The following is a 27594-nucleotide window of genomic DNA, read 5'->3' on the forward strand; positions in this document are numbered from 1 at the left end:
CATTTACAATAACATGTTGGAACATTCAAGGTCTGAGATCATCATCTTTTGGTTTAAAGAGCAGAAACTCAGATTTTAATAGAGAGTTAAAAGACTCTGACATCATAGTTTTACAGGAGACATGGTGCAGAGAAGATGTGTCCACTGGTCGTCCTCACGGCTACACTGAGATTATTATATCATCAACAAAAAATCCCACAATAACCCAAGGCAGAGATTCAGGAGGCATAATTATATGGTGTAAATCAGAACTGAGCCAGTCCATCACAGTATTTAAAAAAGAAGAATCTTATATATGGTTGAAAATTAACAAACAGATGATTTGTGCTGAGAAACATGTCTACATATGTGCCATCTATATACCTCCATCAGAATCCCCCTAATACAACCCAGATATTTTCTCTATTCTTGAGGAGGAAATTAACCATTGTAAAACCATGGGAAATGTATTAATCTGTGGGGACTTGAACGCTCGAACAGGGGAAAGAGCTGACACTATGAACACCCAGGGAGACAAACACTTACCTGGAAGCACCTGCTTCCCCCTCCCTGAATGTCCTGCTAGAAAGAGCTTTGATAAGCTTACTAATAAAAGTGGTATGCTGCTTTTACAGTTATGCCGTACACTGGGTCTGTACATAGTCAACGGCAGGCTACGAGGGGGTCGCTACACTTACAGCTCAGCTCTTGGCAGTAGTACGGTAGATTATTTCATTACAGATCTAGATCCAGTGTCTCTCAGAGCTTTCACAGTCAGCCCCCTCAAACCCCTCTCAGACCACAGCAAAATCACAATATATCTGAAAAGGGCCCAGTCTAAGTCTGGAGCCCCTAGTGCCAGTGAACTGTTTAACATCACATACTCATACAGATGGACCCCAGACAGCATGGGGGCATACCAAAAGGCAATGGAAAATCAAAACATATATGATTTAACTCATTTATCTCTAACTGAAACATTTCCCCAGAATAATTCTGGTGTAAATTCAGCTGTGGACATAATCAATTCAATATTTAATAATTTGGCTGCATTGTCTAATTTGAAAGCCTCCAAACCAAAACCTCAACAAATGAACAATAACAAATGGTTTGACACTGAATGCAAAAACCTAAGAAAAACTTCAAGGAAATTATCAAATGAAAAGCATAGGGACCCAGATAACCACAATATTCGCTGTAAATATGAGGCCACTCTGAAACAATACAAGTACACCCTAAAAATTAAGAAAGAACAACACAACAAAAAGCAGCTCTGTGAAATTGAGGAATCTTTAGAGTCCAACCAGTTCTGGGAGAAATGGAACAAAACCCAAACTAAACAAAACCCAGCAGGATGAATTGGTGATTCAAGATGGAAATACTTGGATTAATCCCTTTAGTGAATTATACAGTAATATTACAAAAAATGATGATCAGTACAAGATACAAAATGGAAAACTCTGGAGAAGGTGATAAAAAACAACCAAAACCCTCTAGATTACCCTGTAACAGAACAAGAATTAACAGAAGTCATCCAGTCGCTGAAAGGAAAAAAGGCTTGTGGTGTAGATGGAATCCTCAACGAAATGATCAAATACTCAGATCATAAGATCAGATTGGCTATACTAAAACTATTCAATACTATTCTATCAACTGGAACTTTTCCAGACATCTATCATTTAACAAAGGTTTAATAACCCCAATGCATAAATCTGGAGATAAATATGACCCAAATAACTACAGAGGAATATGTGTATCCAGTAACCTGGGAAAAATATTCTGCAACATCATTAATAAACGACTTGTCAAATTTCTTGATGACCACAATATTCTGCATAAATGCCAAATTGTTTTTTTGCCAAATTGCCGCACAACGGACCATATATTTACACTCCAGACTCTAATTGATCAAGAATTAAACATTAAGAAAAGAAAGGTATATGCCTGTTTTGTTGACTTCCAAAAAGCCTTTGATTCCATCTGGCACGAGGGCCTCTTCTATAGACCTTAGGCACCAGAGAAACGAGGGCGCCGCCATCTTTAGAATATTGTCTTTGAACTTCCGTTTTTGCGTTCGCTCTTTATATTTCTATGGCATCCCTGTCCAGGAGTAATTAGCTGGTGAAGTTTATTTACTTATTGTAGAGTTAACGAAAGTTATCATGAGCATTGTAATGTTTATCATAAGCATTGTAAAGCATGTCTTAACAAATGGACCTTGGAAATTTTTTAAACGAGTCGTTCATTCATAACTACGCAAGATCGCTGTGAAAATACGGACCGGAAGTCAAAAAACAACGAGCTCAGCGCTTAAAAGGGCCGTGGCTACATAAGGTCTATAGACTACTTGAAAGTGGCATTGGAGGAAAAACATATGATTTGATTAAGAACATGTATACAAAAAGTGAATGTGCCATAAAGATTGGAAACAAACAAACAGCGTTCTTCTCCCAGGCCCGGGGAGTGAGGCAGGGATGCAATCTCAGTCCAATTCTCTTCAATCTATATATCAATAAATTAGCAAACCAATTAGAGAGTTCCACGGCACCTGGCCTCACCCTGAACACCACCGAGATCAGAGGTCTGCTGTATGCGGATGACTTAGTGTTACTCTCACCTACTAAAGAAGGTCTGCAGCAGCACCTTAACCTCCTGCAGAGATTCTGTCAGACCTGGGCCCTGACAGTAAACACAGTAAAGACTAAAATAATGATCTTTCAGAAATAATACAGAAATCAGGTTACACACAATTTCTATTTGGACACCACTAAATTACAACACAAAAAAACTACACTTACCTTGGCCTCGACATTTCATACACAGGGAACCTCAACATGGCTGTGAAAGATCTGAGGGACAAAGCAAGGAGAGCTTTCTATGCAATAAAAAGAAACATTAAAATCTATATTCCAATTGAAATCTGGCTTAAAATTTTCCAATTTGTACTAGAATCAATAATTATATATGGTAGTGAAATTTGGGGGCCAAAACTTAATAATGAATTTGACAAATGGGACAAAACAATCATAGAATCTTTCCATGCCGAATTCTGTAAGAGCATCCTACAGAAAAACACAAAATAACCTGTGCAGAGCAGAGCTCGGCCAATACCCCCTCTTAATAAAAATACAGAAAAGATCAATTCAATTTTACAATCACTTAAAATCAGTTAACCCCCAGACATATCATCACAAAGCCCTAACATACCAGGAGCTGAAAGCAGAAAAGAGTCCCCTCAGCCAGCTGGTCCTGAGGCTCTCTGCAGTAACAAGTCCCCAACAGCCTCAGGACAGCAACGCCAACTCAAGCAGACCAAACCAAATTATCAACAAACAGCAAGAAAAATATATTGAATACTGGAAAGAAACGACCAAAACACAAAGTAAATTACAATGTTATCTGACCCTAAAAAGAGAATTCACACTGGCAAATTACCTGAGTACAATAAAATGTCCTAAACTAAGAAAAATGTTGACAACATACAGACTGAGTGAATACAGCCTGGCCATAGAGACGGGTCGCCACAGACAGAGCTGGCTCCCACAAGAGGAGAGACTCTGCTCCCAGTGTGACAGGGGACAGGTAGAGACAGTGCTGCACAGAAATGCCCAAATGTGAAATAATTGCTCCAAAATATGTCTCCTCATGCCATGAAATGAGGACAACCAGTGGAACCTCAGATGCATAAATAATTGTACAAATTTTCAAATAATTATTATTTTGATTGTTTGATATTTTAGTAATTGTTATTTTTTGTGTGTTTTTTTTACATTTGATACTGATTTAAAAAAAAATATTTTTTTAAATTACTGTTCACTTTTATTTATCTAAATATATGTTTGTATATGTCTATTGCTTTGGCAATATTGTGCTATTTTACACATTCATGCCAATAAAGCTCATTTGAATTTGAATTTGAGAGGAAAAGCTGAGGACGAAGGAACAGAGAGAGGAGAGACCGAGAGAGGAGAAGCTGAGGATGAAGGAACAGAGAGAGGAGAGACAGGAAAAGCTGATGACGAAGGAACAGAGAGAGGAGAGACCGAGAGAGGAGAAGCTGAGGATGAAGGAACAGAGAGAGTAGAGACAGGAAAAGCTGAGGATGAAGGAACAGAGAGAGTAGAGACAGGAAAAGCTGAGGATGAAGGAACAGAGAGAGGAGAGACCGAGAGGGGAGAAGCTGAGGATGAAGGAACAGAGTGAGTAGAGACAGGAAAAGCTGAGGATGAAGGAACAGAGAGAGGAGAGACCGAGAGAGGAGAAGCTGAGGATGAAGGAACAGAGAGAGGAGAGACAGGAAAAGCTGAGGATGAAGGAACAGAGAGAGGAGAGACAGGAAAAGCTGAGGATGAAGGAACAGAGAGAGGAGAGACCGAGAGGGGAGAAGCTGAGGATGAAGGAACAGAGAGAGGAGAGACCGAGAGGGGAGAAGCTGAGGATGAAGGAACAGAGAGAGTAGAGACAGGAAAAGCTGAGGATGAAGGAACAGAGAGATGAGAGACAGGAAAAGCTGAGGATGAAGGAACAGAGAGAGGAGAGACCGAGAGGGGAGAAGCTGAGGATGAAGGAACAGAGAGAGTAGAGACAGGAAAAGCTGAGGATGAAGGAACAGAGAGAGGAGAGACCGAGAGAGGAGAAGCTGAGGATGAAGGAACAGAGAGAGAAGAGATAGGAAAAGCTGAGGACGAAGGAACAGAGGAGAAGCTGCGGACGAAGGAACAGAGAGAGGAAAAGCTGAGGACAAAGTAACAGAGAGAGGAGAGACCAAGGCTGAGGATGAAACCTTTCCCTGAACTTGCAGGGAAGAGGAATGACACTCACAAAAGCAGACAAACTTATGAGAAGAACCATTCGCATTATTTCATCCATGATGACCGCTCAAGGTAATAAAAGACAAGAACCTCTTACAGCTGCAGAGAGACAGGAGTTTAATGGCATCCCCTTAACAACCAGTCCGAGGGTAAGACAGATAGAGTCCTCAGTGCTCTTTCAGTCAATCGTTGGGAAACTGGAGGACTGGTTGCTCAGCACTGGTTCAAGCAGACACCCTGACGTATCAGCTGAGAACACCAGTCAGTATACAGATTTGCTTGATCACTTTAAAGTTCTCAATCGGGAAAACTGGCCTTTTCTTATATGAGGAGTATGGGGAAGCTTGCATCAAACTGCTCACACTAAGGTTGAGGCTTGACCAAAGGAAAGTGCTTGAGGGCTTCAGGGATTACAAAGACGACTCTAGTGTGATACCTGAAGACTTGTCCCCACTCACAAACATTCTCAGCCTGATCCCTGTGAGCGGTGCAGAATGTAAGCCAGGATTCAGCTTAATGAATATCATCATGTGTCCACTAAGATGTAGACTCCTGATCAAAAGCGTCTCAGCGTTGATGTTTGTTAACCTGAATGGTCGTCCATTGTCAAAGTGGAACCCAATGGCGTATGTGAAATCTTGGCTGGTAAAGCACAGAGGAGCTACAGACACACGGACACGCCCCTGCAAGCCATCACGTCAAGTGGACAAAGAGGCACTCTGGGCATTGTTTGTGATTAGGGTTGGGTACCGAAACGCGGTGCCAATAGGGAACCGGTTCCGACGTAAACGGTAGTAACCAGACCGAATAAGAACGAAAATTTCGGTGCCTGATTTCGGTTCCTGACTCTCTGTGTCATGTGGCGCACACACGCAAGGTCTCTCGCCTTCTCCCTCTCCGCCGTGCGCGCACTATACGGTTTGGAGCACAGTCTGTTCTGTCTCGCATTAGCGCTCTTGCTCGCGCGCTTTTTGCGGGAGATCGATCAGGGAGCCGTTATCAATATGAGGGAGACTCCCGGAATGTCTGCTGATAGCGAAGGGATTAATGAAGATGCCGAAGACAAAACGCTCCAAGGTTTGGCTGCATTTCATTTGTAAAATTACGCGTCAGAACGCCCTCTAGGTGTGCCGATTGTCGAATCACGCCAATCCATTAGCATCCTCGACACTCTTACGTCGTCATATTATATTTGCGCGCGCGTGCCATCATCTGCTCCTCAAATTTCTCTGCCGAAAAGGGAAGCTTGTCGGCAGCGCGAGAATCTTGGCAGCGAATGCAGAGAACATAGTTCTATTCAGAGAACATAGGTTACACCAGTAACCAGAGACGCTCTCTTTCATAGGTTCACTCAAAGCTGCGTAGCTAAGACGCAGTGGGAACGAAATACCAAACTCGCCAAGCTAAGCGCTGCCGTAACTAGTACAACGACCAGATAACTTACATGACTGGTTCAAGCAGACAAAACATGGGAACCTGGAGCAATGTCGAGATTATATTACCCTGGTAGTAATCTCTATTAATCTCCAGTATTATTACATTGTTTGATACAATATTGTTTTATTTGATAATATGTAAATGTGAATTTTTATTTTATATTGGTTTGTATTTATTATTACCATATGTTACTTGTATTTATAGTTTAAAGATTTAAGTTAATATTGTGTCCAGTTTGGCCCTGTAAATAAAAGGGTATTCTTTTTTGACAAAGTGTGTGCGGTTTCGTTTTCTTAAGTACCGTTTCAAGTACCGTTTAAAAAAATACAGAGTAGGTACTGGTATCGGATAAAACCCAACCGCTACCCAACCCTATTTGTGATATTAATTCATTACAGGCAGCTGGTTTTGATTAGGTTTCTTTTTTGTTATTCAATGCCAGATGTTTGAATTGGAAATCTGAACATAATCTGTTAAACATATGTGTTTAGAACCACTGTATATTATGTAACTGAGGCAGCTGTAATGATGCTGTGTATTTTGTGTTCAAAATGGACAATGTTTGGTTTTATTGTTTTATTAGTTTTGCAAAATCGTCTGTTAATGTCAGTAGCCATTACACTTGTGGAAACTACAGTGCAATTTATATAGTCTTTCTTCTGTTAATTACAGAAACTGGGTTTTCTTTCTATTAAAATATGTGGCACTAGATTCATCCTTCTGTCGTTTAATCTGCACCTGCTACATTAGCAATTGGAAAAAACTGTAATCGACAACTATTTTGATAAATGATTAGTCGGTTTGATTAATTTTTTTAAGACAAAAGTAAAAAATTATTTGATTCCAGCATGTTAAATGTGAATATGTTCTAGTGTCTTCTCTCCTATGTGGCAGTAAACTGAATATCTTTGAGTTGTGGACGAAACGAGACATTTGAGGATGTCATCCACATTTTTCTGACATATTATAGACCAAACAACTAACCGATTAATCAAGGAAATATTCAACAGATCAATCGACTATGAAATAATCCCCAACCCCTAATCATTATGTACTAGTGCGTTGCATTGGAAGCCATGGATATGAGCCTCCCTCTCTATCTCTCTTAAATATTTTTGTTCTCTCTGTTTTGTCATTTAGTAAACTTTATAGATTTCAACCATATTATTCCTTCTTGAGTCTCTTTAACAAGAACTTAGTTTAATGTGTGAATTGAATAGTGATTGTGTGACCTATGATGAGGGAACAACCAGTGATACCCTTTGTAGTACCATCAAATGATAGCCTTTAGCGATGCCATCAGGATTCACATACACTGGTAGGCAGTGTGCCACCTTACCGGGTGACCACGTCGTGGTCCACCAGAATTTATAGTTTACCCACCTCTTTTTTTACCACTACACCTCTGCTCTTGCGTCATCAGAACAGGCTGTTTCGTTTGCAACTCTTTGTCGGGGCTGAACGCAGCCTCTGTCTAAATAAAAGAAAAAATCAAATATAATAAACTGTATCATAAACTCATATTTTATTATTATACAATAAACAAGGTTTATCAATCAAATTAAATCTTTATTAAGGTAAAAGACCACTCAAATATGTATAAATTGTACGTACTGTTTTTAAAGATTTTTTTTTAAAAGTATTGACAGTATTTGTACATTTCCATTGACACTTTATTTATTGCTGACTTTATGACATCATTGTAAATGCTTAACAGGATGGACATCTGTCACAGACACAGATAATAATGTTGTAATAAAAAAAAACATTTATTATAAAACACCTGAAAAGACGAACACAGGGAACCACAACGACCAGGTGACATGCAGGATAATGGATATTTGTCAATACTTGTTAGTATCAACATTAATCTTAACATTTGTATTGCTTTTTTTTTAGTTATCTCTTTTACTGGTTGTTGTGGAATATATGTGCATTTCAATTCTGACACATGAACTGTGCTTTAAGGACGAATACAGTCTTTTTAACAAGTTAGAAGTAGTTCTTAATTTGTTTTCATCATATAATTGTACAACATGTATTAAATATATATATATTTCACCAAGAATTCCCATGAAATCTATTACATATATATGGACTCTGGATATTGGACAGCAGATTGAACAGGACTTTTATTTTGGTCTGAATATATGACATCATAAAGCTGCGCCATGCTCCTGCAACTGTTATTATTAGACAGAAGAAAGGTTTGTGGTTCTCTTTCATCATCTCGTGTTCGAGATCCACCTATGGGAAGGGCATCCGTACCTGACCTCTGCAGAAGCATCCAATTGCACCAAGTCTGGCTAGACAGACAGAAGCGCGCAGCCAATGCCAGGTGAGGCCACACCCCCTCACCTAAGGGCATATAACACCTGGGCGCGCTGCTATTCCTCAGTTGACATTCTCTTCTCGCGATCTCTGCATCTCACAGCTCGGTTGGATTTTTACACTGCTCACCTCGTGTCTTCAGGAGGACATATCGACCAGATCAGCCTCCGCCGGACGTGACAGTTGTTTATTTTTCAACTACTGCTGCTTTGCATTCGGAGCCGCCCACGCTCTCGCTATTTTCACCGTTTCTCCTCACGGCTGCCCGCCACGGATTTCTCCGTTTTCTTCGCTGGTATGTCACTGTCTAAGCCTGCAGCCTCTCCAGGGGATAGCATGTCACGGGCCTGCCCGGCCACGTGTGGTGCCCTCATCGCAGCTAAGGATCTTCATCAGCTTTGCGTGGTCTGTTTGGGTCTTAAGCACGCTCGGGAAGCCCTTGAAAAGCCGGAGAATTGCAGTTTCTGCCTCTTGCTGCCTAGGAAGCTGCTAAAACGCCGTCTTAAGGTGGCAGTGACACAGTGCACCGGGCTCAGCCCTTCTGACTCGGACGGGGGACACGGTGATGACGACGTGCTACCGGGGGCCTCCCGGGGCGCAACGTCTCTCGTCTGGGCTGACCAGCCCAATCCCGCCTTCCCCGAGGAGGACATCTTCGGGGACAACCTCACTCTCGTCCACGACCTGCCCGGTTCTGGCGAAGAGGAGGATGCGGCCATTCTTGGGGTTTCAGAGGACGAGGAGGCCATCCCGCCCTCTGGTGTTCCCCAGGCTACGGCCCACGCGGTTCTGCCTCAAGCCATCCTCCTGGAAGTGTGTGAGCGAGCGGCCGCTCGTCTCAACATCGAATGGCCGGCACCGCAGAGCGCCACCGACCAGGAGAGGGATATTTATGATGGGAAAGTGCTGGGACCCCCTCCCGGCCCGAGGAAACAACTCTTCCCCATCCTCCCGGCGTGCGCGAAGCACATGAGAAATTATTGGAGCGACCCGCTCGACTTCAAACACGGTCTCACGGGACTCGAGGTTAAGGACATGGCAGCGCACGGTATGGGCGAACCTCCCACCGTCGAACCTTCCATCGCCAGGCACCTTAACCCCGCTCAGGGCGGGCTGCTCGCTCCCCCCAAGCCGGTCTTGCCCAACAAGATGGACCGTTTTGCTGCCTCCGTTCACCAGGCAGCTTATAAGTCCTCGGCCGTGGCTGTCAGGGCCCTTAACGTTTCTTCGCTCCTCTCCGCCTACCAGGCGGAGATCCTTGAAGAGTTAGGGCAACAATTGGAAAAGGGAAATCCTTCTGAAACCCTGTGGAAGGAGATCCTAACGGTGAACGACCTCGTCCTCCGTAACGCTCGGCAGGCCGTCCAAGCTTGCGGGCGCTCCATGGCGCTTTCCGTGGTCGGAGAGCGCGCGCTCTGGCTGAACCTGTCGGGACTCCCTGACAGTGAGAAACGGCGCATCGCGGGCGCGCCGGTGGAGCCCGGCCGGGCTCTTTTCGGCCCCGCCGTCGCACTGATGCAACAACGGTGTGACGATAAGAAAAAGGAGGATGAGGCCTTCAAGCTTTGCCTTCCTAGGAAGTCAGTCCCACGCCAGGCGCCCCCTGTGCGTTTGCCTAACCCACCGGCCACGGGACGACAGTTTCATCAGGGCAGAGAAAAGCCCCGCAACAAACCACCCCCTCGGCAACATAACCCAGCACCTACACACAAGCACTGGGGTAAGCCCGCTCCCGCCGCGGCCGCGGCCGGGAGACCTGCGAATTCCAACCCCACCGACTCGAAACGCAAGCGGCCTGCCTGATGTTCAGCCGATGGGGGCTTCGAGTCCATGTTCACGGGCCGCAAGCCCTTCGGACTCCCCTCCTCTTCTAGGACCCCGTCCAAAAAACCCAGGGGGTCCCGCGGATGGGTCAGCTCTCCGTGTGTAAACGAGACTGCCCAGCTCGTGTGTTCGAGAGATGTGTGTTTTCCCCCCACGTTCAGGGGGCCCTTTGTAAGGGAAAGTTTAAGCTCAGTGACACCACACTGCCCACACTCTGTTCCCCTCACTCTCTCAATAAAGGCTTCGGCCCCAGTGTTTGCCCAACACAAAACACACAAAACACAAAAAAATACGAATCAAATGAATTCGTTTCGGTGGGAAAACCTCTCTCCGCAGAGAGAATTCATCTCACTGCAGAGAGAGGAAATCCCTCCGAACCCCTGCATGTCGCCTCTAGTGTACCCACTAGATGGCGCCATTGCATCACAAATAAACCTGTCGGTCTCACACAGCTCCGCTCTGGCCCGAGCGGGAGCTCTCGCGAGTCACGAAGCGGCTTGGCGAACCGTTTCAGCTCCCGGGTGGGTGATGCGTACAGTAATGCAGGGTTACAGATTGCAATTCGCAGTAAAACCCCCGCATTTCAACGGCATTCTCTTTTCTCACACGGAAGAGAACGCCTCTCACATTCTGAAAGAGGAAATTTCATCTCTCTTAAACAAGGGAGCGATTCAGGTGGTACCTCCCAATCTGATGAACCAGGGTTTTTATTCCCGTTATTTTCTGGTCCCGAAAAAAGGCGGCTCTCTCCGCCCTATCTTGGACCTTCGAGTGTTGAACAAACATTTGAGGAAATACAATTTCAGAATGCTGACACAAGGCGCACTCGCCCGTTCCATAAAACAGAACGACTGGTTCACATCAGTCGATCTGAAAGATGCTTTCTTTCACATAAGCATCTATCCTCCGCACAGGAAGTTTCTTCGTTTCGCCTACCAGGGCATATGTTACGAATTCACAGTTCTTCCGTTTGGACTCAGTTTGAGTCCCCGGTCTTTCTGTCTGTGCGCGGAGGCGGGCTTAGCACCTCTGAGAATATCAGGTCTGAGAATCCTGACTTATATAGACGATTGGCTCATCATAGCCGAATCAAAGGAGAAGGTGTTGCAGGACACCGACCGTGTGCTCGCGCACATCACATCGCTCGGGTTTCAAGTGAATGTGAGCAAGAGCAATTTCACGCCCAGTCAGAATGTCATTTTCTTGGGCTTGGAGTTGAATTCGGTCTCCATGCGAGCGCGCCTCTCTCAAGAGCGCGTTCGCTCTCTGATGAACTGTCTGACGCAGTTCAGAGAAGGGGCGAAAGTGCAATATCGCACATGTCTCAGGCTACAGGGTCTCATGGCTTCATCCACCCAAGTTGTGCCATTGGGACTTCTGAGGATGAGGGCGTTCATGAAATGGGTCTTGTCACTACATTTCAGCCCGATTCGCGACCTTTGCCGCTCGGTAACAGTGACACGCGCCTGCTCGGCGACCTTGCGCCACTGGGAGAGCGAGAACTTTTACGCACGGGGAACCCCTCTGGGGGCGGTTACGATGCGGAAAGTTGTGACGACAGATGCGTCCTTGACAGGCTGGGGTGCCACCCAGGAGGGCAGAACGGTGAACGGTCTGTGGCCAAACAGACTACGTTCAGCGCACATAAACTATTTAGAGCTTTTAACCATTTGGAAAGCTCTGAATCATTTTCTGCCTCGCCTGCAGGGACATCACGTTCTAGTACGGTGCGACAATACCACGGCTGTGGCTTATATCAACCGTCAGGGCGGCATGCGCTCGTCGAAACTCCACGCTCTAGCTTACAAGCTTTTGGTGTGGAGCAGACGGGTTTTCCTGTCGTTACGCGCAACTCACGTTCCGGGCATTCTGAACAGAGGTGCGGATCTGCTATCAAGGGGAAACCCAATCTACGGAGATTGGCGTCTTCACCCTCAGATAGTGGAAATGCTATGGATGAGATTCGGACGGGCGAGCGTAGATCTATTCGCCTCGCGCGAAAACTACCATTGTCCTATGTTCTTCTCTCTAAGGGACATGGACGCGCCCCTCGGGGTAGACGCACTGGCCCACCCATGGCCCAGAGTGCTCCTGTATGCTTTTCCTCCCCTGTGCCTGATAATTCCCTCATTGGCCAGGGTGAGAGAGCAGGGCCTGTCTCTCATTCTGATAGCACCCAGGTGGCCCAAGGCACCATGGCTGGCGGAGATAATTCCTCTGTTATACGCCGAGCCGTGGCGCCTTCCCGTTCGCACGGATCTATTGTCCCAAGCCAACGGGGAGATTTACCACCCCCACCCGGACAGGGTGGCTCTCTGGCCCGTGAGAGGACGAACCTGAACGCACTTGGGCTTTCGCCGCGTGTGGTCGCCACTATTCAGAATGCCAGGGCCGTCTCTACACGGTCCTTATATGGCTGTAAGTGGCACGTGTTCGAAGGGTGGTGCGATGGGCGCGGTCTCACATCTTATCAGTGCTCAGTTCCTGATATTTTGTGTTTCCTTCAGGACCTCATGGAAAAAGGGAGGTCTTTTTCCACCATTAAGGTCTATTTGGCTGCGATTTCAGCCTGTCATGTGGGTTTTGAGGGCTCTACTGTCGGGGAGCACCCTCTAATCCGCAGATTCATGAAGGGTGCACGCCGCTCGTTGCCAGTCATCAGGAGAACTGTTCCGGAATGGGACCTCTCCATGGTGCTGGAAGCACTGTCTCAACATCCTTTTGAGCCCCTGGGGAGTATTTCCCTTAAGCTGCTGTCCTTCAAGACAGCTTTGCTCTTGGCCTTGGCATCTGCCAAACGTGTCAGTGAGCTACATGCACTCTCGGTTCACCCCTCGTGCACTAAGTTCTCCCTCAGTGGAGATAAGGTTTCCCTTAAGCCTAACCCGGCCTTCATGCCGAAGTGCTTCCCTGCGTTCACTTCGGAGGTGTTGGAGCTGTCCGCTTTTCACCCTCCACCTTTTACCTCTCTGGAGGATCAGAGGCTGAATGCTCTGTGTCCAGTCCGTGCTTTACAGGCTTATATGACCAGGACCAGCGCTTTCCGGAAGAGCGACCAGCTCTTTGTTTCATGGGCCCCTCCGCACAGAGGGAGTCCCATATCGAAGCAACGCCTCTCACATTGGGTTGTGGGCGCTATAACTATGGCTTATGAAGCAAAGGGAGTGCAGCCCCCAAGGGGCATCAGAGCTCATTCCACAAGGGGCTTAGCCGCCTCTTGGGCTTTGTTTAGGGGAGTGTCACTGCAGGACATCTGCTCCGCTGCCAGTTGGGCTTCTCCTCATACCTTTGTGCGTTACTACCGGCTGGATGTCACCAGAACCTTGGTAGCACATTCGGTTTTAGGGGTTGGGTCTTCTTAGCTCTTCCCTGTACCCTGTTGAAACCAATAAGAGTGAATGGCCCGGCTGGTCATGTTCATTCTTGCCACCAAACATTTACTTCCCGTTATGGGTTTAGTTTATGTGCCTTGGTGGGTTGGGGGTACTTTCATGTATGTGTCTCATGCATGCTTCATGTCCTGCGTGTCCACAGCAGTCGGTGTGGCGTCACCTTTGCAGGTTCATGATTAATGGACGTGTCAGGCACCGCCTCCCCGGGGTGACCGTCTTTCTCTGGCTTTCAGAACATCACTGTGAGTGTATTGGGCAATCAGGGAGCTGTCCATGTCTCTCCCATAGGTGGATCTCGAACACGAGATGATGAAAGAGAACAATAGGTTACTATCGTAACCCCGGTTCTCTGAAACATCGAGTGGAGAGATCCACCAGCTTTGCCCCGCTTGCTGCACGAGAAGCGAATATACTTACTGAGGAATAGCAGCGCGCCCAGGTGTTATATGCCCTTAGGTGAGGGGGTGTGGCCTCACCTGGCATTGGCTGCGCGCTTCTGTCTGTCTAGCCAGACTTGGTGCAATTGGATGCTTCTGCAGAGGTCAGGTACGGATGCCCTTCCCATAGGTGGATCTCTCCACTCGATGTTTCAGAGAACCGGGGTTACGATAGTAACCTATTGTTTTATGCATTTAACGTGTTTAAATCGATAAACATCGATTTGATAGTTTTTTCAAGAGGTATGCGACCATGTATTATTAAACATATCTTTGTAATACGCTTAATGTAAAAATATTGCGTTTTTGTGTAAGTAAAGCATATTCACATGTGAGTAACAGAAAAGGTGCATCTCATTTCGCGCAAGTTATATCGTTTATCAGTTTATCGTAAAGACGAATTCGGGTGTTGGAAAAGTCGTGATGGAGAAAAGGAGCTTTTCGAAACTCCCGAGTTAATTGAATCTAATGCTTTGCAAATGATTCAATGATTCGAGGCGCTTGAATCACCGCGCGCTGATGAATCCCGCTGCTCAAAACAGTAAAAATACAACGAAAACACAAATATTATGATTAATAATGAAAACTTGAACAAATCGCAAATGTTTTCATGACGACGTGATATGTAAAATCTACAAATCATTATATGAAGTGTTTGTATAATTTGTTATTTTATAATTTTGTAGTGCTTGTTGAGGGATTTTTGTCTAATCAGTTGATTTAAGTCCATTAACTCTCACTCTGGCTGACTCCCTCACCAGTGCGCTGAACTACTAAACTAGAGCTGATTGAGTTCTCTTACGAGAGGTTCTCTCGTATTGCGTAAGTTTAGCTTACTCTATGGGAAAGATTCATCTTCTCGAGATATTGAAGCCAAAAATTATCCTTAATTTTGTATCTATTGTCAACGCAGTGCAGCAGCTAGCAGACCTAGAGCAGGCTGTCTAGCGTGCTCATTGGCTGCCCTGCGGCAACTGCAGCAGCCTACCAGTGAGCCCGGCGTGACGTCATGTCCAATGAAGGGCGCTTGCGCCCTCAACGCGTCCTAGCCCGCCAGAATGGGCGTGGCTTAGCGTATATACGCGGGGCTTGGAGGCTGAATCTATGATTTTCATCTCTTCAGCGAAGTTCTCCGCATCGCTGGATCTTGAGAAGCCTGTCACACGGCCAATTCAGCCTCATATCGATCAGGCTGTATATGTAAGTCCCGTGCCCGCTCACGCTTACTGACACACACTTCACGCGCCGCTCGCGCGTCACGAGGTTATCACAAAACGCTCCCCATCCAAGCGATCAGTTCGTTGCATATGAGTGTAAATCGTGTGCCCGCTCACGAGCGCTCACGCTCACTGATAAACACCTCGCCCCGAGCGCCGCTCAGTGCTGTCACAAGACGTCCCCCATCCAAAGTGATCGGGGAGTCACGTATGTATGTAAGTCCCGTGCCTGCTCACGAGCACTCACGCTTACTGACACGCGCTTCATGTGCTGCTCGCACGTCACAAGGTTATCACAAAACGTTCCCCATCTAAGCGATCGGGTCGTTGCATATGAGTCTAAATCGCGTGCGTGCTCACTAATAAACACCTCGCCCCGGGCGCCGCTCGCGCATCTACAAAACGTCCCCCATCCCAAGCGATCGGGGCGTCACATACGAATGTAAGTCCTGTGCCCGCTCGCGAGCACTCACGCTTAACGCTTCGCCCAAGGCGCTGCTCGCGCATCACAAGTGATCACAAAGCGCTCCACATTCATAGCAATAGGGTCGTCGTTTGTGCAGCAGCCCGTCATCGCTGTCAGCGAGCCGCCGAACTCAAGCACCCAGGGCGCGCGCGACGGGATACATTGGGCTCACGCCGATGGTGTCTTAAGTGTAGAGAAGGTGCCCACATCCCAGTGCTCACCCCTACACAGCACTTCCCATGTCACTCACAGAGCCCACTCTCACAAAGCTGGCAAATGCAGCTCAGGTGTTAACTGTAGGAGATGTGCCCACGTGTCGGTGCCCACATCTATCCTCTGCCCGCTCTATTACACGGCCAGGTCAGCTTCATATCAAGCAGGTTGTAAGTCTCGTGCCCGCTCGCAAGCGCTAACGCTTACTGACATGCACTTCGCCCACGGCGCCGCTCGCACATCAAAATGTGCAGCCTCATATCTGTCAGGTTATGATCAAAAGTCCCGTGCCCGCTAGCAGGCACTCGCGCTTACCGACATGCACTTCTCCCACGGCACCGCTCGCACATCACAATGTGCAGCCTCATATCAAACCGGTTATGAACGTAAGTCTCGTGACCGCCCACAGGCGCTTACGCTTACTGGTATGCGCCTTGCCCACGGCGCCGCTCGCACATCACAATGTGCAGCCTCATATTTGTCAGGTTAGCCAGAAACCTCTGCAATCTGACAGAACGCCTCCTCGCTTGGTCTCAACGCCATCTGCGCTCGCTTAGAGCTGCGCATGTGCCAGGCCACCTGAACGACGGCCCAGACAAACTGTCCAGGGACAATGTTCCCCCGGGGGAATGGTCCCTGCACCCCCAAACAGTCCAGTTGCTATGGCACCCTTTTGGCTAAGCGGAGGTCGACCTCTTTGCGTCACAAGACAACGCTCACTGCACGAAGTTCTTTTCAAAGAACGAGGATGCGCTGGCCCAAACCTGGCCCAGCCGCCCACTATATGCTTTCCCTCCGGTCTCTCTGTTGCCACAGGTTATCAAGAGAATCAGGGAAACGCGCCACTCAGTGCTCCTCATAGCCCCGCGATGGGTGAACCAGAATTGGTTCGCGGAGCTGACGCGGCTGTCACAGACAGCCCCGTAGCCAATTCCGGTGAGGGCGGATCTCCTCTCTCAGGCTCGTGGCTCGATCTGGCATCCCCATCCAGAGCGCTGGTCTCTTCATGTATGGTTGATCAACGGATACCCGTTGCCCTGCCAGACGCAGTAATGAACACAATAACGCAGTCTAGAGCTCCTTCTACCAGAAGGCTCTACGCGTCTAAATGGTCTATGTACTCCGAATGGCGCGCTGACAAAAACCTGGACCCACGAAGGTGTGGGGTCTCGCGGTTGCTTAGTTCCTCCAAGAGCTGTTGGACAAGGGCAGGTCCCCCTCCACGCTTAAAGTATATGTGGCGGCCATTGCAGCGTTCTCAGAATCGATGCACGGCCAGTCATTAGGAAGGAACGAGCTTGTCATCCGCTTCCTTGTAGGAGCTAGGAGGATGAATCCCCCGCGCCCCCCGTCCGTTTCCTTGGTCCTCGAGGCCCTGAAAGCATACCCCTTTGAACCTTTAGACTCTGCGGATCTAAAACACCTGTCACTCAAAACCGTTTTCCTGATCGCGCTGTCATCAGTCAAACGTGTAGGGGACTTACACGCGCTGTCTTATCAGCGCTGCGTGTCTTGAGTTCGGACCGAATGACTCAAAAGTCATCCTCAAACCTAGACACGGATATGTTCCTAAAGTGATTAGCACTCCATTCAGAGCACAGAGTAATTTCCCTATCGGCTCTGCCTGCATCCAATAGTGAGAGCGATGCTATCTCCTCTGCCCGGTCAGGGCGCTGAGGGTTTACATTACGCTCTCCGCCCTTTCAGGCGCTCGGAGCAGCTTTTCGTTTCATTTGGAGGGCACACCAAGGGTCATGCCGCCTCGAAACAGAGCCTATCCAGATGGGTAGTGGACGCTATTGCGGCTGCTTATGCGTCAAAAGGTCTGCAATGCCCTTTGGGCGTCAGGGCTCATTCCACCAGGGGCATGGCCTCTTCGTAGGCATGGTCCAGCGGAATTTCTGTTCATGACATATGTGTGTCGGCGGGTTGGGCCTCCCCGTCTACCTTTGTCTATAACCTGGAAGTTCCCGCCCTGCAAGCTAAACTGCTGTCAGTATAAGTGAGAGGTCAGTTCTGTCCAGGTATTATCGTGCGCAGGCTACTCTCATATGACTCAGCTCTTCTGGTTGAGCTGCACTGTATCAGGTTATGTGCTATATGCTTATACATTGACCGGCATCGCCGCTCTGTATTCCCTGTGAGTGCTTATGTGCATGCGCTTATTCCCGCTCATCTGGGTTCCCCGAGCTTCTCTGGGACTCATGTAGCGGATGCTGGTGCGCATGGCGTTGACAAAGGGTTCCCGTAGCGGAAGCTAAACTTGCGTAACCTGCCGTGCTCGCGCCACGAGCGCTCTTTCGCTTCAGTCGATGAAAACCAGAGATTCAGCCTCCAAGCCCCGTGTATATACGCCTAGCCACGCCCATTCTGGTGGGCTAGGACGCGTTGAGGGCGCGAGCGCCCTTCATTGGACGTGACGTCACCCTGGGCTCGCTGGTAGGCTGCTGCAGTTGCCGCAGGGCAGCCAATGAGCACGCTAGACAGCCTGCTCTAGGTCTGCTAGCTGCTGCACTGAGTTGACAATAAATACAAAATTAAATATAAAGCGCTTTACATATTTGCCTCACATTCACCCATTCATACACACATTCATACACCGACGGCGGTGTCAGCCATGCAAGGCGCCACCCAGCTCGTCGGGAGCAGTTGGGGTTAGGTGTCTTGCTCATGGACACCCCGACACTTGGTCAAGTGGAACCCGGTTGAACCACCAACCATGATGGTGAACCATTTATGATGGACAGATGCACTTTTATCATGGACAGATGCACTTTATGGACTTGCAAACATAAACAGTCATTCACATTATAAAGCTTAGAAGGGTCAGGACATTTATTAATATAACTCTGATTGTATTCGTCTGAGAGAAGAATGTCATATACACTAGGATGAGTTGAGGGCGAGTAAATCATGGGCTAGTTTGGGTATATATGTTTGGGTGAACTATCGCTGTAATAGAATGTTACTAGAATCTTCAGTAGAGTTCAGTTCTACTGTCAGGAGTGAATCTGAATCTGTCGAGGGAATGAACGTGTGTCAGGAAGTTGTGAAGTTTTGCATCATGAGACACACAGTCAAGCGTTCAGAAGCACAGGCTCGAAACAGAAACATTTCATAAACATTTGTGTTATATGCAATAGTTTTGGATGTGAAGAAATAAAGCTTATATGTAAATGTGCGAGTTAAACTTTCACTAATGCCTTTAATGCTCGTCATCATCTCAGCAGTTTCTGCACTTACACAGACTTTCTGTCTCTTCATTTCTGACTGAAAATGTTTCAAAGTAACTTAATATCCAGCAAAATGACTGAAGATATTAAGAAAAAATGATCAAAATGAAGTGAGTTTGTGTTTAAAACAAGAACAAATATCTACCGATATAGTCAGAAAATAATCTTGTTTTCTCTTTGAATTAAGATTATTTTTCAGACTCCATTAGAAGATGTGTTGCTCTTTTCTTTCAGGAAACAAGTCTTAATTTCTTCAGTCATTTTGCTTCTTCTCCAGTAAATGTGTCTCGATGTAAGAATGTTTATATATCAGTGCTGGAAGAACATGAGTTTATACAGTGTATGTTTGACGTTTGTGTTTAATAAAGTCACAAGATGACGTGACAAAGTTAAACTTCCTCAGCAACTCTTTTATCCTCTCTCTCTCTTTCTCTCTCACTTGTGTGTGTGTGTGTGTGCGTGTGTGTGTGTGTGTGTGTGTGTGTGTGTGTGTGTGTGTGTGTGTGTGTGTGTGTGTGTGTGTGTGTGTGTGTGTGTGTGGCTTTCAGCTGTGTGACACGCAGTCTGTCACAGGAATCATGCGCATGATGTCTTCATATAAAACACATATTCATATCTTATCATGCTGACACAGAGACAGATATATTAGTGACTCCTTTTAGTATCAAAATAGGTAATATTGCAAAAGTAATTGGGCAGTATTCCTTTGATGAAGTACCTAAAATATTTAGGCAAAGAAAATAGATTATATTATTGAAATAAACAGACATTGACATTGGTGTTACAATCATTAAACAGAGCAAATCGTTAGGCCATTGCCTAAAGTGTTGTGAGTAATGCCACGTAGGCTGTGAAAGACTGCCACATTAGGCCGGAGTACGAAAAGCCATGTAGGCCATGTATACTGCCACGATAGGCTGAGGTAAGAGAAAGGCAGAGTTGGTTGTGAAAGAAGCCCGATAGGCCAGTGTGCGAGTGTAGAAGAGTGCCCATAAAACAGCAATACTTAATTACAAAAACTGTAACATGAGCATGGACACAGTGCATATGAAAAAAGTGGAACAATTAGTACACTGTCTCTGACAAACATGCAGTAAAATACCTGAGCTGCCGTGGCATTTTCAATCACTGCTTTCTCAAGCATATCCCAAGCTTCTGCAACACCAACTTCCAGCCTGCCTTTAAAGCAAGGGTCCATCAATGTGGCCTCCTGAAGGAAGTTATGGTTTAGTGTCTAATAGTGAAAATTACGTCAGTATCTGCGAACGTAGTAATGAGTGTGAATCGAACTTATTTACTCCAGATGTTGAGTGATGACTGGCTAGATCTGTGGGTAATGAATGACGTGACATTTGAGTCTTCCCGGTAGAACTTGTGCTCGAGCTCCCATTTCTCAAAAACCGAAACTCTTTGTATACATATTTGCCAACTACGCTCTCTCCATCTAGACCAGAGTTGTTTTTGGATGGAGATCCTATCAAAGTTGTCAAAGAGACAATTTCTTGGTATAACCTTTGGTAATAAATTGAATTTAAGAACAAGAATTTGAAAGGCAATGGTTTTAATGTGATGAATATCTTAAAGGTAGCAGCTAAAACTAAAAGGGGGAACTCAGTTATGCTAAATTCTATAGCATTATATAGTATGTCTATCTATTGGAGGCTTCAGACCATTACCAATTCAAAGTTTGTATGTCGAGGCAAATGACCCCTCCTTGGAGAATAGACGTCTTAAATTAGCAATGTAATACACAACAAAGTTATCAACCAACAAAAATAATCTAGTTTATCAAGCAGTTTTCACCACAGATCTCTTTGCTGCATGACAAAAAACTATGGAGTATTCGTCCCTTTGGATTAAACCCCACCTGGAACATATAAAAGTTGATATAAATGTACTGAGCCAGACACACTTTTGCAGTAATACGATCATACAATCATAATCATAAGATCAAAGCTCATCCAAATGATTACTACAAAGAACTTAAGTATCCGAGAATGTTGTCCATCTTACATCCCAATATATACAGATGGGTTGAAGTCTAGAGATCATGTTTCAGCTGGCATTTGTGATCGAGTTCAGATTACTCGTTATAGTTCAGTTTTCACTGCAGAAGCCAATGCTGTCATTTTGGCATTGCAGCATATTCAAACTTAAACAATCTTAAAATCCTGTCTATAGGCTCTGGCATCTTCCCAGTATTTTTGGAAATTTGAAATGGTTTGCGGTCCTTGGAGGCACAGAATTTTAAAGTCATTTTTTCGTTGGGTAGCAGGGCATTGAATTAAAAAGCTGACAAACAAACTTTACAAAATCAATCCTGTGGTTGGTGTAAAACGTTGTGTAATTTTGAAATCACTGCGATTATATTACCTAAACATGCTGTCGAATAGGGCACTCCAGACTAACTCGTATGTTTCTGTTAACGGGTGAAGATTCTCCTTTATGCCCCTCATGTCAGATTCTATTATCACTGAAGCATATTTTGATGGGACTGTGATAGAACTCTGTTAGAATTCTTTAATTTTCAGTTGACTCTTATGAAAAGATTTTTAATGAAAATTTAAAAACCTATTTGAATCTTTTTAAATATATTTCTTTCCATGAATATAGCCAAGGTAGCTGGCATGGTGGTAAACTATAACTAAACAAACAAACTTGACTATTTGAAGTACTGTCTCATCATTTTTTGCTTTTTCTGCTTCTTTTTCTCAGTTTGTGAAAGAGGGTAGATGTTTATGACGAGGGTCCAGAAGAGGCGGTCAGGGCTGGTTTTACCACCAACTCATCTATAACTAGTGACACAACAGGATATTTTTAATGAAAGTTATACCAATTCAAAGGAATACTAATAAAGGCTAATAATAAAAAAACAATAACCCGCATGCGGTCATTTAAGGACTTCTGAACCTTTGCCTTGAACTGTCACTCTTTGCTGTCGTCCTCGGCCCAGATCAGGTATATGTTTAGGAGGTTAAATGTAATGGTGTAAATGTTGGAAATTGACACGTTCTTTTCTATTGACATTTTAAGGTTTCCAACACTGGCGCATTCTCTGCCATTTTCTGCCAGTATTCATCTCGGATCTCGAAGGTTCTGGTTTCTTGCAGCTTTGTTACCGTTCAGTCAGACAGAACAGCCCAGCGTTGTTGAAGAAGTCTTCCAAACACGTCACACACTGAGTTTCATCTTGTTTTGCACGATTGAATGAGCTGGTGTTTCGGAAGTTTCATTTGTTCTTGTTTTGTCTCCAGTGCCTTGCATGTAGGGGGGCTGTGGTGTAAGTGCCTGACAAGCTGCCCAGCTGTAATGATAACCCGATGCACAAACACATTAAAACTATCATTAACCACCAGCTGAAGTGTACTGTATGTACAAAACAGGCTACTGAGTCCCATTGCACCCATCCGGGAGAGTTTGCTGCCACAATTTTCATGCATTATTGTAAACACATGCAGACACTTTCCCAGTAAGTCCCCAAGTCTCCACCGCATCAATTCATTTTGGTGTGAGGTTGTCAGCTGTGTTTTGGCCTGGCAAACTTTGTGTTAGTAGGACAGCGGATTTAACTTTCCAGTCCTCGTTGATATAGTACACCCACTTCAGAAGTCTCTACTAATGAGTTGAATCTGGAGTGTTTGATTAGGGAGGCATACAAAATGTGCACCTTATTTGCCAATGACATGATTGACAGCTGACAACCACGTTGCCCTCATGTCACAATATACTAGGGCTGGGACAACGCGTCGACGCAAAATATGCTTGTCGATTTGTCAGACCCAAAACAAAGATGGCGGCGCCGGAGAGTAGTAGCAACACGAGTGGCTCCTCAGACTATCAGAAGTGCAAGGCGGCACGCACTCGCTCCTCCAAAGTATACACACACAAAGCCCACAGAAAAATGTGTGTCAGTATCGAGTTCTCTTTCTGGCTTGAACGAACCTTAACACACAAATTATGAAAAAATACAATCAGCAAACCACACACAAATTATGAAAAAAAAACTGTCCGTTTTGTCGAGTGTCCTCATAAGAGCAGTCTTAAATGAGTAAAATAAAGTATTTTATTTTAAAGAGTAACTGACTCACTCAGACCCGGCGCCAGGATGATTATTATACCGGCAACCTAATAATCATGAATGCACATATCTTTTAACATATCTCCGGTGAATGGGTTCTTCGCGCAAAAGGAAAAAATGTCTTGAAGCGCAGTGAAATGCAGCGACCTATGTGGCGTTTCCTGATGGATCGAGGTCATTTTATATGTGCAATTCACACGAGCTCTAAGCGCGTGCGAGACTGCTGCAAGTATGCGCTTATAGCTATTAATGTCGTGGAAAATACACAGAGGACACTGACAATGCGCTGACAGACAGTACCAAGATGGTAACATTTAATAAAGTCTCAACTTTCAAATTTGGTCAGTCAAAAAAAATTAAACAATAAATAGGCCTACAATTTTTTGGCTCTTTAATGTGTCGTGACAGATTGCACTTTTTTCAGTAAGCTAGGCCTATGTGTTTTCAAGGCTTCAAGGTTTTATTGAATGCTACCTCTGAATAAGAATGCATTACTTTGCACTTGTATAGTGTTTTATTTTGGAATTTTAAGAGCAATTAACATATATTGCAATGTTAAGGAATTCATGTTTTTTTCATTCATATATGTGACCAGTCACGGAAACTAGGGACACAAGTCGGTTCTGGGGCATTTTGAGTTATTCATAGATTCTGAGAGTGTAATATCCAAGCTTTCCAACGATGTGTAACATGTGGAAATCTGATAATATTTGGAGAAGTTGTGGCCATTTTAAAGTAGGCACTTAAAAAAGCTCAAAGAGGAGAAAACGAGCTAAAGATTGTGCAGTTCTCACCTGTCTCTGCTGCTGGGAGTGACAATAGGGCTCATTTACATCTCATTTAGATAAGCCATACCCCCTGTAAAGCTCCTCCATGTGCTTTACAGCTTTTTTTACACTTCGAATGAGTGCACTTCTGCCGCACTAGGCGAAAAACAATTGTGCTGCCCCTCTATTTGCAACGTACCAGCAACAACACACAAAGACCAATAATGCCATATAGCCTGCATATAACGCGAAACCAGCAACAACACATAAAGACCAATATGCCATATACATATAACGCAAAACCAGCAACAACACACAAAGACCAATATGCCATATAGCCTGCATATAACGCAAAACCAGCAACAACACACAAAGGCCAATATGCCATATACATACAGTATAACGCAAAACCAGCAACAACACACAAAGACCAATATGCCATATACATATAACGCAAAACCAGCAACAACAAACAAAGACCAATAAGCCATAGGCCTACATATAGCGCAAATAGTACGCAACGCTCGTGTGCCCAAAATGTCAACAATATTAAAGTTTATGTAGGAGGCAAATGCCTGCTGGCATTTTTCTTTAAGCAGTCATTTCTGCAATTTTCCAAATAATCACATTTCACCTCCTCAAATTACTGTTGCAAATCTCTTTACACCACTTTCTTATGTGCGTATACACACACAAATGAAATGTCCGCAAGCACATTATATCATCAGCAGGTTCAGCATCTTAAATAACGACTAAAGAGCAAATGAAGCTTAACTTACATTTCAGAAACACGCACGGCAGGCCTTCATCGCAGCAGCAAAGGTCTTAACTGCATCCTCTATTTCGATTCTCCGTCACATATGAAACAGCCAGCCACCGCTGTCAGCGAGCCGAGCCGCCGTATTGAAGCACTGAGGGCGAGCGCGCTGCGCCCATACCTCCGGTTCAGTTTCCCGAGCCCACGAAGTGCGGCGAAAACATTTTCGGTGTAACTGCCAGACGGTTCATCTCGTCTGCGACAATCTTTGCGGCATCCATCTTCATTGAATTTTGATATCAGAGAGAGCCGGCCATAGCACAGCATAATAAGTAGCCATGTGGTTGACTTGGAGGGCGGGGGCAAAAGCGCCGGGTTATTCAGTATGGAAATACACACAGACAATGACACGCCACGCCCCTACTGCATGCTAGAATCTCCGAAAACAAGCCGATTTCAACCTCAAAATGTAAGCTTTTAAATATACCAATACTGCTATCTCAAACATGGAGAGGCTTCTTCGTGATTTCAATTAACAGATTCTCCAAAAAATTGAAAATCACCAATTTTGAAAAAAAACTCTTCTTTCTCATTTTGCTCGAAAGTTGTGCTGCCGACTTGTGTCCCTGGTTTCTGTGACGGGTCACATATGTAAATCAACGTATAAATTGCTATTAGTCAATTAATGGGGGAGATAATCGAGAATCGAAATCGAATCGGACCGAAAAACGAATCGTTAGATTAATCGATGCATCGAAAAAATAATCGCTAGATTAATCGTAAAAAAATAATCGTTTACCCCAGCCCTACAATATACGTCTGATTTTCTTAGTTTATTTTATGTCCTTAGTCTGCATTTTTATGTATAGTATAGTAACATGTATTTTATGGTGTCCTTGAAAACTAAAAAATGGTGCTGGAAAAAGTGCTTGAAAGTCCTGAAAGATTGCAGACAAATCCTCTTTCAGTAGACTTATTTCAGTAGGCTTTGATGCCTTGAGTTGGTTTTTATGTCTGCTGTTTTGTGCCATTAAACTGGTGTCAACTTTTATTTGTCTGTTTTTGCTTTAGACCTGATGTTGCTGAAAGAGGAGAGTCAAGAACCGAATGGAATGGAAGAGAAAGATCAGTATGAGAAACATGATTTCATGACTGGAGATAAATCCACAAAGATGGAAAAGACTCGCTCACGAAAAAGAGCTCAAAAGACCAAACCTAACAGTTATTTCACTTGCCGTCAATGTGGAAAACATTTCAGTCAAAAGCGAAACCTGGAACTCCACATGAGAGTTCACACTGGAGAGAAGCCTTTCACATGCCAACAGTGTGGAAAGAGTTTTACTCAAATACAAAGCCTTAAAGTCCACATGAAAATTCACACTGGAGAGATCAGTTTTACCTGCCAACAGTGTGGAAACAGTTTCACTCAAAAACACAACCTTAATTCCCACATGAGAATTCACACTGGAGAAAAGCTTTTCATATGTGATCAATGTGGAAAGCGCTTCACAACTGTTTTAAATCTTAGGTATCACATTATCATTCACAATGGACCGTCCATTGGAAAAAAAACGTTCACATGTGATCAGTGTGGAAGGAGTTTCACACGTAAAGTAACCCTTAATTGCCACATGAGGATTCACTCTGGAGAGAACAGTTTTATATGTGATCACTGTGGAAAGAGTTTCAGTTATAAAAGTTGCCTCAACACTCACATGGGACTTCACACTGGAGAGAAACGTTTCATCTGTAAACTGTGTGGCAAGAGTTTTTCACAAAAAGGAAATCTTAAGGCTCACACAAGTACTTGCACAGGAGAGAAGCGGTTCACGTGTTGAAAATGCTGTTTTGCTGTGAAATGCCACAATGTAACTGAATGATTATACATAAAATTAAAAAAACTGAATGAAATAAGAACATTACACCGCATTTTTTCCTTAATTTTTATTTTATTGACACAACAATCAACCCACATTTTCACATAACACAGCCAACAACACAACAGCACAACATGTATACAGACATACATTGTGCTTTTACACTGTATAAAGAAAAGAAAAAGAAGAAAAAAAAGATATATATATATATATATATATGATAAAAAAGAAAGAATAACATCAGTAGATCATAGGCAAAACCTGACGACTGCTACAATTCGTCCAGTTACAGTTATAATTGTTTTTGGAGATATGTTATAAAAGGACGCCACATGACAGTGAACTTAGGCCCGGAGCCCCTTAAGTTAAGTCTTATTTTTTCCAAACTCAGGAATTGTAACACATCTCTGGCCCACTGTTTAAAAGAAGGGGGGAAGGATTGCTTCCAATTCATCAAAATTAAACGCCTTGCCAGCAAAGAAGTAAAGGCTATACAGTCCAATTCACTTTTTGAAAAAGTGTTTTTTTCACACACAATACCAAAGATGGCAGTTATAGGATTTGCACAAACATCTTTACTGAATATTCTAGAATAAGATACAAAAATCTGCGACCAGAAAACAGACAGTCTAGGACATAACCAGAACATATGAGCTAAGGTAGCAGGGGACTGCTTACATCTTGCACAGGTAGGGTCAACAGAGGAATACATCCTTGCAAGCTTGGCCTTGGATAAATGAAGTCTATGGACCACTTTGAATTGAATAAGGCTGTG

General features: G+C 44.7%; 1 protein-coding gene and 1 long non-coding RNA gene across 2 annotated transcripts in view; one reads left to right on the plus strand and one right to left on the minus strand.

Moving 5' to 3' along the window:
- The window catches only part of LOC143746919 (uncharacterized), a 118728-nt gene extending 91863 nt beyond the window's left edge, over window positions 1–26865 (plus strand). Inside the window, exon 3 of the mRNA XM_077239189.1 lies at window positions 26165–26865. Coding sequence (XP_077095304.1) covers window positions 26165–26780 — 616 coding nt within the window. The 3' untranslated portion in view covers window positions 26781–26865. The remainder of the gene's footprint in view (window positions 1–26164) is intronic.
- Window positions 1697–2998, minus strand: LOC143747088 (uncharacterized). The gene is made up of 3 exons (XR_013206666.1): window positions 2778–2998; window positions 2324–2658; window positions 1697–1985 (listed from the first exon to the last, which is right to left on the minus strand). It is a non-coding gene; the product is annotated as an uncharacterized LOC143747088 (long non-coding RNA).
- Window positions 26866–27594: the final 729 nt, after the last annotated feature.

This window comes from Siphateles boraxobius, unplaced genomic scaffold, assembly GCF_051911475.1.
Source record: "Siphateles boraxobius isolate OS27281-9 unplaced genomic scaffold, OSU_SipBor_1 100, whole genome shotgun sequence".
Taxonomy (NCBI): Eukaryota; Metazoa; Chordata; class Actinopteri; order Cypriniformes; family Leuciscidae; genus Siphateles; species Siphateles boraxobius.